General features: G+C 46.1%; 2 protein-coding genes across 8 annotated transcripts in view; one reads left to right on the top strand and one right to left on the bottom strand.

Annotated features, from left to right (window-relative positions):
* Positions 576-11,194, bottom strand: GTF3C4 (general transcription factor IIIC subunit 4). 6 transcript variants are annotated; one of them, XR_002443557.1, is made up of 7 exons: positions 10,814-11,194; positions 8,967-9,947; positions 8,127-8,630; positions 6,578-6,708; positions 5,555-5,643; positions 4,189-4,640; positions 576-2,223 (listed from the first exon to the last, which is right to left on the bottom strand). XR_002443557.1 is itself a non-coding variant. In XM_021413585.1 (5 exons), exons 1-5 carry the CDS (start codon positions 11,147-11,149, stop codon positions 4,576-4,578), a joined length of 2,442 nt encoding a protein of 813 aa, XP_021269260.1. In that variant the 5' UTR covers positions 11,150-11,193; the 3' UTR covers positions 4,094-4,575. The 6 variants fall into 6 exon arrangements, 1 of the variants encoding a protein (XP_021269260.1); XR_002443556.1 differs by having other exon boundaries at positions 576-696; positions 2,057-2,223; positions 8,127-9,947; positions 10,814-11,193; XR_002443555.1 differs by having other exon boundaries at positions 576-696; positions 2,065-2,223; positions 8,127-9,947; positions 10,814-11,193.
* The window catches only part of DDX31 (DEAD-box helicase 31), a 43,133-nt gene continuing 42,359 nt past the window's right edge, over positions 11,164-11,937 (top strand). The window contains exon 1 of one of the 2 annotated variants that reach the window (XM_021413588.1): positions 11,164-11,319. In XM_021413588.1, the coding sequence (XP_021269263.1) occupies positions 11,269-11,319 (51 nt within the window). In that variant the 5' untranslated portion in view covers positions 11,164-11,268. The remainder of the gene's footprint in view (positions 11,320-11,937) is intronic. The other variant, XM_021413587.1, reaches the window with a different exon arrangement.

Below are 11,937 nucleotides of genomic sequence, written 5' to 3'. Positions count from 1 at the left end.
CGCTGGCCTCCACGTGACTGTGGAGCCATCCTGGATTGAGACTTCCAGGAGAATACAGTACTCTATCTTGTCAAGATTCCTCCATCTTCTATAGGCAGAGTAGGAATCTCGGTGCATAGAACCAAGCACAAGTTCTTGTTTATCCACCCAGATGGGATTAGCAAGGCTGCTTTTCCCCCATTTAGCAGCAAAGCAGTAGACTAGCAGGCATCCCACAGTTCTTGTTAAAGGACAAACCCTTTCCCTTGTCAGCGTACATTTAGAATGCAAGTGTAGCTTGTGCATTTGCAGCCCTGATATAGAAAGTTTCAAAAGGGGGGCTGCGAACAAACAGTCCTGATAACTGCTTTGAGCATTTCACCCCTATTTACTGAGATCTCATAAATTTTTTCTTCCAGTTAATTTAAAACTTACTCTAAATCTCCCTTCTGCCGTGACTCCCAGCGCTTTGAGGCTCAGTCTGCCATTGCCCTTGCTTCCAGCTGCACAAATAACAAACTAGTGCTCTGCAGCAACAAGCTGTGAAGTTTACTGGACTGTGGTGGGCACCAGACTGCTGCTATCAGCACACTTACCACGTGACTGCCAGAAACAATGACGTGACATTCTTCTCCTGGTTCTCTCTGATTTCCTATCCAGAGGTGGTAACTGAGTCCCCAGCAATTGTGCCTTCAAGGCTGCCCACTGCTTCACAAACTGGGTAAGCAATAATGAAGAGCTTTGTATTTGAGAAGTTAAACTCGTGAAACCAAGCCTCCTCCAAGTGTTAGTTTAGGACATAACAGCACAAGTGTGATATCTTAACCTTTAACTAGGACTCATGAATGTTTGCATTCAGTGTTCACATCAAGAAGCCTTTAATGAAGATAGAGTAAATAGTGTTATGCTGCCCATAGTCACTGACGATACGTTAGCGAGTGGAAAACTTGGTAAGCTTATGAAAATCAGGGAAATATTTATTGTCTACATGTATTAGCAACCATAGTATTTCCTCTCTAGAAATATACAATAGGATTAGTAGGATCAGGGAACATAAGAGAAAGATGACTGAATAATAACTCCCCATCCCATAGCTAAGTTAATGTAAAAAGGCAGTGACGAGCTGCGTTGTCACTGGTTCCAGAGCAGGAGATGCAGTCTGGAGAACCAAGACATCATGACACCCAAACTTTCACCTTAGTTCAAACAATGGCATCTAGCACCAAGTCAAAAGAAGCTGTCCAAAAGCAATTCAGAGCTGTTCTGCCAATCTCCTCAACAGCCTGGATTTCTTCACACCAGGGGAGGAGCGACAAACTCTTGCAATTGGCAGAGAAGCACATCTTATATAATTCTCAAAAGCAACAGGAAATACTACAGTCCTTACTTTAAAAAAAAAATAATAAAAAATTGAAGTAGTATATCAAGAGCTGCTCAGTCTCTGCTAGAGTTTGTTCTTTCTCTGAAGTGAGGCACCTTGGACAGCCATGTGTTTACCACCAAATGCTGAAGCAGTTGAGGGCTTTTAACCATTCACTCGCTTATCTTGCAAAACTTAGGGCCTGGACCTAGTGAGATACACTGGTTTCATGGGATTTATCTTTTGAATGCTTCACTTGATGTCCCAGACCAGACTGGGCCTTAATGCAGAACTGCTCCACTAGGTCCTAGTTTGGGAAGGCAGCTCTGTTCACAGCAAAACAGTGCGAGGACTCAGCAGCAGGTGTTTGTTCCTCCTTCAGCCGCTTCCCTTCTCCATACATGGGGTGAAAGCAAAGGGTTTTGAGAAGGGAAAACACAAGGGATGATGCACTAGGGTGCTGCTGCAGCTCTGCAGGCTGTTATAGTACTTGTACAGGGACTACACCCCCCCCCCCTTCCTAGGCCTGCAAGCCACGCATCCAGGACAGATAGGTTTCCTGAAGTAAGTTTCAGCTGGTAGCTGGGCAGAAAAACCCAGTAGGATCAACATTTGAGGTTAAATGCCACTGCTCTGAAGCTATGCTATTCAATCTATGCTAGTTAAAAACACACTTAGGGACCAATGATTGTTTAAATAATAAATAAATCACAATACCTCTTTACCTGTTGTGAATGGGTCAGGGTGAGAAGTGAAAGCTTTGTGCTAAAGCATCTCCACTGGCATGCAGACAAAGCCGACATCATTGGCTTTAAAATTCCATTCTCCCAGCAGCCATAAATCAGGTTAAATAAACTGGCAATGGTATACTGAGTATCTACTGCCTTGAAAGACAAGGAAAATAAACATTAATGCTGAAACATTAGTGCTAGGGGTACCAGCTTCTACACGTCTAAAGCATTAAAACTCTAGGGAAATTCAGGAGAACTGCTTGAAGTAATAACCAGGTTTTCATCGGATGATAGCACAGTGAACCTTTCAGTCAGCCAGCGTAAACACTTCAGCAGACCAGGGCACTATTAGGGCCTCTAAACTAATATCAAAGTTCTTGTATGCAGCTTTGGAAAGCTCTCTCACCTCCATCATCAGGTGAATTTCCGAATGGGACTATTTATTCACGGAGAGAACTGGCCAGCACTGCCCAAAGTCTTGCAGCTTCTACTTAAAATGGTTTCCCTATCGCCACAAATAACCCTTCTGTTCACATCAGATAAATGTCGTGCTCCCCCACACCCCATGAACACTGGGAAGGAGAACATAAGTGCTGCCTCAGGTGTAGCTTCTGCCTCAGACTGTGCACAAATTAGGCAGCAAGGTTACTCTGACTTTGTTTCACGAGATGCTGTCGCTATCTACGTTTCCTTTCCTCGCAGACACGCCAAAGTCATTTCAATTTTCAACGCACAGCAATAAAAAACTAAACATTTCTTTAATACAGTTATGGTATCACTTCCAAGGATATTTACAAACAAGGCTAATTATTTTACAGATGAATGTGCTTCTGCTGCTCTAGTCTACTATATCAGAATTGTTCTCAGTCAAAGCGCTGTCACGCTTAATGCATGAAACACCAAATAGTGAGGACAGCTGACTTGTTTTAATGTTAGCTGCAGAACACTTGCTCCTGCTGAAGGTTAAGGAACATTAAGAAAATATGCATAGTCATTAAATCAAGGAAACGTAAGCACCAATCCACACGTGCACTGCTGGAGGCTGATACTGCCAGGACAGTTCCTTGACTTTTCTCAAATAGCTATAGAGGACTTCACACACAGGGAGAAGGGTCAGGAAGCACAAACAGAGCAACACATCTGAGTGTCCCCATTCGTATTTGGAGGAATGTAAATACATGAACTTCGTATTATTTGACATTTTTTTTAAGTTAACAAGACAATTGTACCATATAACCATACGCATTTTAGAGGTATCATTCCTCTAGCCCTGCATAGGAAGTTGAAAAGGATTCTCCCGCTCCTTATGTGAACTAGATGCACAAGACAGATTCTTTTTCTGAAAGCAGAACAGATTTCTGGGCTCAGCCATGCTACATCACCGCCTTATTTATGGATCTCTTGCTGAGAAAGCCTGGGTTATACAAGAGCAGCTTCACCAGGCTCCACGACCAGCTGTGGAAACTTGACCTGGACTACATTAGCCACGTTGGGGGTTTTTGTTTTGCTTTTACTGCGTTATTATGAAAAGAGAAGCTGTCAACTGGGGGTGATTACTTGTGTCAGATTTCTGCAAAACAACGCCCGTGTGAGGGAGACTCGGTTCAGCTGGAAGTAAGGTAAAGCAGTAATGGTTTTGGTACCGACTTGCATGGGAAAAGATGATTCTTGTAGGTAAAGGGTTAAATGAAACAAAAAGCAGACATGTTGGGAACAACTAGGAAGCGGGCAGAACTTTTTTTTCAGAAAAAGAAAGTCGGGCAGGAGACCTGAGATTGGAAATTTTATATATATTAGTGTTTAATCTAACTGCTAATAGTTTAATATCCATTACATTAAAAACTCTTCTTACTGATCCATATTTGATCCAGGCAATAGTTTACCCTTCTAACTCCAACACTGTTCTAGTAGCTCAAAGGCAGTTATTCCTCAGGGCTTTAAGTGAAACTAATATGACAGCCAGTTTCTTTCCTATGGCTGCAACTGACGTTGGCTTCGCTCCCCAAGAAGTTAGAACCACAAATTGTTTTGTTAATTTAATATTTTACAGTAAGTGCCAGTACTTGTGGAGGAAAAAAAAGCAAACAAGCACTACAAGTTAAAGCCTTCTCTACCCACCAAGGCCATTCAGGAGGCAGCTCTGCTGTTCCCTCCCAGCTTTTGGGAAACCACACGGTCGCCAGGCAGAGAGGACAGTTCACTCTGTGTGCTTAAGACTTCAGTTTCCCTTCAGTAAAAGGAAGCATGTCCAGCTGCTGACACGTCAATGGGGCGCATTTCGAAATTGCTTTATGAACTCACTCTTCCAGATGTACTTCTGCTTCTGGAGCACAGAATGGCCTCTGGACCTAGGGAGTTTCTAGAACCTCCAGTGTTCTATTTACAGGGTTGTAGACAGTGTCCTCCCCTTTCAATGAAGTGTATATTCCTGCACTTGGTATCATTCTAGACTGAAGGGAGCTTATGCAGTAGAGAAAATAGTTTCAGTCTTTACACAGCTCTTCTCTAGAACACAGGAGAATCGCAGAATGTGCAAGGTCCTTGCAATAACCTCTTGATCCACTCAGGATCTGCAAATAAGAAAACACTGTTTAGAACTGGAGATATAGATGAACACAAATGGTGCTGAAATGGACAAACTAAATAGTAATCCTGAAAGTCTGTGTATGTTCACCACACAGGATTAACTGAGAGTTCAGACAGAGTCCAACTCCATTTCTGACTTGAAATTCCAAGTAATGCCAGCTTCAATCTCATTTCAGCAGGCGACAAAACTAAGGTGAAACAGTCAGTGCTGCATCATTACATACTCAGCTAAGCGGTCTCTACTTAAGAAGAAGTCAGACATAACTCAAACAGGAAAAAAAAAAAAAAAGGTGAGGAATCACAAAGCCAGAATTTAGCATCCTCATTTTTTTAAATGAAATTAGATGCACTGCTTACTGCAGTCTGTAATTCCTTTTTCTTTGTCCCCCTCCAACATGGAGGAAATGAAGGTTACAGCCTCTACAGAGGCTTCAGTTCTGTAATTGATCCTCAGTGATGATGGGAATACTCAGGCCTTAGAGAGAGAGAGAGAGAGAAAAGTACCAACGGAATTTGGGGCCTAAGCCATCAGGATGCCCATTTTTTCTTAACTTGTGCTGGATCAAAACAACCTGCATTGAAAGCCAAAGGCATTCCATATCTGCAGAACTGCATGTTAATTCATTCCTTTAACTTGAATATAAACTAACTGTTGCAGCACTCCAATGTAGGTTACCAGCTGTCATAGAACATAACATTGAGAAGTTAATTCCTATAGTAGCTACTTTGTAATTAACATCTACCACTAAGGCACAGCCAAAACCAGGGCAGCATAAAATGCGTACTAGTACCTTCATATAGCTGCCTGAAAGAAAAAAAGTCAGTGGAATTAATTCAAGTCTCTATGCAAATAAGATGTAAGAATACATAGTCCTGCCCTCCTGGGACACAGATTTACCTTCTGGGGTTGGATGCCGTGCAATGCTGTCGTGAAGCAAACACCTCCTGTATACCAAACTCTGACAAGACTGGTAGGTTAGAAAGCACCTGTGAAAGGACAAGTTGCTTTTAATCACAAAGCTTGGGGTTTCATTGCATTGTAACCTGTTTGCACGCCCTGCCCAGAGGCTGGGTTCTGTTCCCAACAGACCTTACTCCCTGAGATAAGGGCAGTAGTGAGCCACATCTGACACAAAATTGATCGTTTATTCATTCAAGAAAGTGAAACTTCACAAGCGCACACATAATTAACAAGCCCAACACCCAGCTTGCAGTGGAAAAAAGTTTCATTGTTGGCCAAAGAACTGTAGCGTACAAGCAGAAGAGGCAAAGTGTTCCAGGGCCACTGCCCAGGGGAAGAACCACAGCATCTCCAACCAAAAGCAATGCCCCTTTAGGCAAAATAGCTCCTATGTCTGTTAAGAAAAACGTAGGTGGGAAAGGCTTTTCTGAAATGACAAGACTGCTGCCATGCTAAGTCTCCAGGGACCAACAGCATACTGATATGTTGATGCAGGAAGATTTCCTTTTCTAGATATCCCAGAATGTGTCTGACTTCCCAGCATAGCTGTTTCCTGTCATTTTTCTTAATTTGCTTTGTTTTCAATGCTGAAGTAGTTAGAACTCTTTCACGTGCTGCTCCAAAGGATGATGTGTGCTTGATTTCCCATCCTCCCCCCACTTTCTCCCTGTCCCATCCCTCCCCCTGCTTGAAGAAAGAAGTTCAATGATCAAAAGCATTTTATTTTGCAAATGGAGTACTGAGAAGGGATCCAAGTCCAAACTACAGTGTCTTCTCTTTCAGGGATGAGGACAGATAAGAGCCAGCAAAAAAAAAAAAAAAAGCAATTAACTGCAGCATGGCATCATGCTTCACAACTTCTTACTCCAACACTACCAAGTATTTTATGTTAGCTATTTAAACATGTTTAATTCATGTAGGGGAGAAAGGGAAAAGGCAGAAACTCTAAGAGCAGATTACCTGAGCCAGATATGTCCGTTGGAGCAGACTGCCTGTTTGCGATCAGTGAATGGCAAGATCTCTTTACACAAGCTGCAGTGCTCTGGAAAAGTCTGTTTGTTCATTTTCTTTAAGATATGCCCAATCAGCACCTGGGAATACACAGCAGTCAGCATCGTTTATAGCAAGACAGCTGCCTACCAAAAAGTAGAAAAGTCTCTCAGGATACAGTGATTTTAGAACATGATACAGGATGCAAAGACCTATCCACTTCACTGAGTCATATGAAGAAGTAGAAACATAAGGCTGTCACAGAGATGTTACTTCTTGCTTTATTGTGATCTCCCAGATTAATCTGTCCCGTACTAAAGGGATACAGAATGTAAAAGCAACAGTGTTAGGTTAATTATAAATGTAAAAACCACTGGAGTAATTGCTGTTGTACCACTTTAGAAGATGCCAGTGGTGGTCACAATGATGTTTTCAGGTGTATCACAGTGGATGTTTTCCCCCCCCCCCCAAAAAAAAAAAACCTATACAAAACCTAGTGGGATGTATGTCTTCAGCAGTCATCACAGAGGATACGTCAGGTTTATAGTAGAACATCTACATGATCAAATTTGTCTTTGTCATTTCAATAGGTACAAACCACATCCCAAGAACCGTTAAAATGTGACAGCAAACCAAACAGATAAAATAGAATTTGGAAGTCGTCTTTTAATCACTGCAAGGAGAACCTTAAGCCTTCAATTTATAGTAATTGGATACTATAAAACACAGCAGTTCTGCCAGAATGCATTCCTGGTGAATTACTGAAGAGCTGACTGTGTGGCCTGCTTGCTTGCAAGTCCTGCAGAGAGCACCACATTGCATCAGTAGCGGAAACCATGTTTTCTTGCCTTTCTAAATGCATTGTAAAAATTGGTTTTAGAGTTCAAGTGGTTTAAGAATTTGGGTACAGAAAACTATTGTTCTCTGCCTGCACAAAGAGGCATAGACACATCTGAGACAATCTTGTCATCGAGTCTTAAGAGCAGGGAGGCTGATGGCAGTGTTCCCACTGAAGCTTCCTTTGCCTGAAGGAAACCTCACTGCCCAGTGCAGGGCTCACTGATCACTTATTTCCTGCCACAGAAATGCAGGCATGCAACTCCGAAAGATTATAACTGCAGATGTAACCTACTAGAGGATATAGCTCTTAAGTTTAATTTTGTAGAGATGCTAAATTAAGTAAGCCTAGCCACAAAAACATTCTTCTCGATTAGCGTATGTTCTAAACCTACCAAGAGCAGTGGAATAACTGAGCCTCCCCCATGTTCTGCAAAAACTCAAGACGTGTTTAGTCCTTATTGTACCTGATCCAGATTGCAACATCTGTATTTGCATTCCCTCTTGTTCCATAATTTCTAGGAAGGACAACTTAAGGTATGCACTATAGGACCTGTCTAGTGAGGATTACATGATTACAGTTCTCTTTCCCACCCAAGCTGCGTTCTCATTTAAGGCTGTGGAAGGGGGTGAAAGAAGTAACTTGTAACACCAAATCCCCGGAGCATAGAGGTGCACTTACTCGTGCTGTTCTGTCATCATATCCGTCATCGGACATTAAGAAATCACAGACTCCTCTGGTGGGAATACTGGTGTTTTCTGTAATCCATGTGTGTAGATAAACTTCTCCCAACACCCGTTTCATGTGTTCTCGTGTCAAGTGCATTTCTACTGCCTCAATTTGTGCCTGTATTTCAAGAAGCTTTTCTTCCATTGGCTCACGGCCTCCTATGTCACTTGACTGAGGAAGAGAATCATCTGCAGTGTCATCTATGTCCATACCTTTGCCTGTGTCACATAGGCTCTGCTTGCTGGCTTGTTTAGAAGTTCCTTCCTCTTGATCGTCTTCAGTGCTGCCCATTCCAGGGGAATCAGATATCAGTATTTTTGCATCCTCGTGTGAAGGTTTCCACATCACCTCTGAGGGAGCTTTCTGCATTGACTGGTACAAAATCCTCAGGAGAAACAGTTTAAACCGCCAGAAATAAGTAGAACCACAGCTCTCAATCTTTTTATCCAGTGCTTCCTGTAAAAATTGAGGAATATGCTTATCCTTCAAGATTTTCCAGCGTACAAGATCTGTCAAGTCCACTTGCCGGAAAAGGTTCTGAACAGAAGATTCCAAGAGCTGTGCAGCTGCCTCCTCAAAAGTCTTAAGAGTAACGAACTGAACTTGGTAGTTTTTGTTAACGGGGTGAAGGCCGTTAGTCATGCCCTCGGTCGTAATAACCGCTAAGTACGCACCGCAGGGGCTAACAGCTATTCCATGAGTCCTTACAGAGCCAAACACTTCGGAGAGCTTAATCAGCTGGTGCTCAAACTTTAAAGCAACATCTGTAAATATAGGAATCAGCTGCCTTACCTTTCCATCGTTGGAGCAGGTATACACGGTGCCATTCTGTTTGTCTGCTGTCATAGATACAATTGGCAAAGAATGTAGCCCCGTCACGTGGGAATTATGGACATTCAGACCCGCCTTGGATATCAAGAGAAGACACCAAAACACATAAGATCCTCTTGCAGCCACCACTAAGCTACAGCTACATTTCTGGTAGGGATGGTAAAGCGGAATACATTTGATACTATGCACTGGCAACTGGTCCATTTCTTGCCATAAGACTACGGGCTGTCTGAGTGTAAAGTAGCCTTTGACCGCTTTTAGATTGACGGGAAGGATTTTAACTGGTCCGAAAGCACTCCCTACAATAAGTCCGCTCATCTTTCGGTTGTTATGTTCATATTCCCACCAAGACAGGACACTCGGAGAACTTATTCCAGACTCTATGGTATTGCAAGAAGTAATTGATTCCTTACCCAGAAACGGAAGCTGAAATTGCCAAACCGCAATGTTACTGTTTTCAAAGAGCACTGCTAAGAGCACGCTGCCAACATCCCGGCATTCGTTGTTATGTTTAACCTGCTGAGTGGTGCAGATACCCGACCACTCCATGCGTACTGGGGTCTGCATGCTGTGCCGTCGCTGAAATTCAGAGAAGTCTTCCAGTTCTCCCCTGGGAGTGTCGGCCTTCGTCAGTCTGTAACTGGCTTCATACAAACGCTCCCCGTAAATTTCCGTCAGGTCCACCAGCTGCACCCACTGCAGCCTGTTGAGGTTTGCGTGGATGGTCAATCGATTGTCCATGGTTAAAGCTGCAAGCAGGCACCTGCCGTTGGCATCACAGCCCAGCGGCGACCAGCTGGAGTACTTGAATCCTCGCATGGGCGGCAGCGACTTTCCCTCGGGATTGAACACGCGATCCAGCATAAAAGTTTGACTAACTGTCGGATCCATGGAATTTGCAAACTTTTCTTTACATTCTGCTACCTCCTTTTTTGGACCAACCTGAAAGACAACAGGAAAACACAAGGTTTAGAATGTTATTTTAAGAAGGCTTTTTTAGAATTAATTACCATGGAATCTTTTGAGTTGGAAGGGACCTTTAAAGGCCACCTGGTCCGACTTCCTGCAATGAACGGGGATACATACAGCATAGTCAGGTGCTCAGAGCCTGCTCCAGCCTGAACTGTGTGAAACAGAGCATCTTCTATCACAGCCTGTGTTACAGTGTTCAAATTAATCGTTATTTGACCTTGCTCTTGGCGCTTTAAGCTTCTCTGTTGGACAAAATTTGTAAAAGTTTTGACTTAGAATCATTAAGGTTGGAAAAGGCTTCAAAGATCGCCTAGTCCAACCGTCAGTGTCCCTCCAGGACTTTGGGCTTTTCAATCTTTGTCTGCTGAACCGAAGAATGTTTTCACACACCAGTTCTGAAAGGTGTCCATAGGGCTATTTCAAATAACGTTCAGATTGGAGTAACGTGAAATATCGGGTGCTTTACATTATCTCAAGTGTTGTTCAGGAAAAAAAATAATAATAATCAGAGCTGTCCCAACAGAATTATTGCTGAATGAGACGCTCAGCTGGAGCTGACTCCTGCGTGGGCTAAGGAGTGTAGAAGATGCGATGCACGCCTAGAAGAACAAAGCAGTTCCTGCTGTGGAAATCTTTCAGCTCGAACAGGAACACACGAAGCGCTTCTACTCAAAACTGCCCTCGGACAGTTCTCAGAGGGTTGGCACCGAAGCGGTTCTTAGAGGAGCAGCTTCACCTCAGCGTCGCTGCGCCCCGGCACCGTGCACGTACGGCGGTCTGACCCCGAGCAGGGCCGGCACAGCGCAGCGGGATCCCGCGGGGCCGCAGCGACTCACCTTGAGGAGACAGGCGGCGCCGGGCGCGGGCACGGCCGTGCGGTGGATGACCATCTCCTGCCCGCCGCTGTGCACGTCGCTCAGCTGCTCCAGGACGGCGATGCTGCGGGCCGTGCTCACCGACACCCGGTGGTCTTCCGACCAGGCCAGCGGTTCCAACCCGCTGACCCCGTGCTGCAGCCGCACCGCCGGTTCTCTCCTGACCGCCGTCAGCCGGAACCCGGCGCTGGCCGCCGCGGCCGCCGCCTCCTCGACGAGCGAATCGAGCCCCAGCGGCGGCTCCTCCTCCCCCGCCGCCGGCAGCGAGGGGCTGCCCCCGCTCTCCGCCGCCGCCATCTTACCGCCGCCTCACGGCCGCCCCGCCGCACTGCGCATGCGCCGCCGCCGCCGCCGAAGGCCCCGCGCCGCGCGGTGGGGCTGCCCCGGCGCTGCCTGAGCACGGCGGCCTCGGCGCGATGGAGGAGGACGGGCCGCTGCTCCTCAACCTCAGCTCGGCTCCCAGGCGGGTAGGTGCGCGGGGCCGAGCTCCGGGCCCTCCTGTCTGAGCGGGTTGGTTGGGAGAGGAACCGCGGGGCCGGAGCGGCGCGTGCGGGGCTGCACGGGGGAAGGGAGCGGCGCGGGCGCCGTCCGGAGCTGCTCGGAGCGCGGGGATGCGGCGCTGAGGGACGGGTCAGCGGGCACCGGGCGCTGCGGGGGAACGTGGATGGCTTTTCCAACCGCAGTGATCCTGATTCCAGTGGGCACGCTGGGGTAGAGCAACTCCCCTGTGAGCGCTCTGATAGCAAACCTTACTGCGGGTGGAAGGATCGGGTTTTGTTCGGTTGGGTTTCGGCGGATAAGCGAGGGACGTGTTTTGCGGATGGCGCGTGGCAGCTCCCACAGAGCTGGTCGAGAAGAGCCTGGGGAGGGCTGGGCGCTTCGGACAGCGTAAATCCATGTGGAGGGAGGACACAGAGGGTAAAGAGGAGCGATCACACGCGGGTCGGCGTGCAGCCTGCCCGGGGGATGCTCACCCGGGTGTGAGAGGCGTCAGCTCAGGTGCAGAGAACCCCGGCTGGGGTGAGCGGGTGGGATTCAGTAACTGCGTGGAGCTCGGTGTGTTCTACCATAGCTGGGAATCCGAC

Source organism: Numida meleagris, chromosome 16 (genome assembly GCF_002078875.1).
Source record: "Numida meleagris isolate 19003 breed g44 Domestic line chromosome 16, NumMel1.0, whole genome shotgun sequence".
Taxonomy (NCBI): Eukaryota; Metazoa; Chordata; class Aves; order Galliformes; family Numididae; genus Numida; species Numida meleagris.
This window is presented reverse-complemented; position numbering and strand designations above follow the sequence as displayed.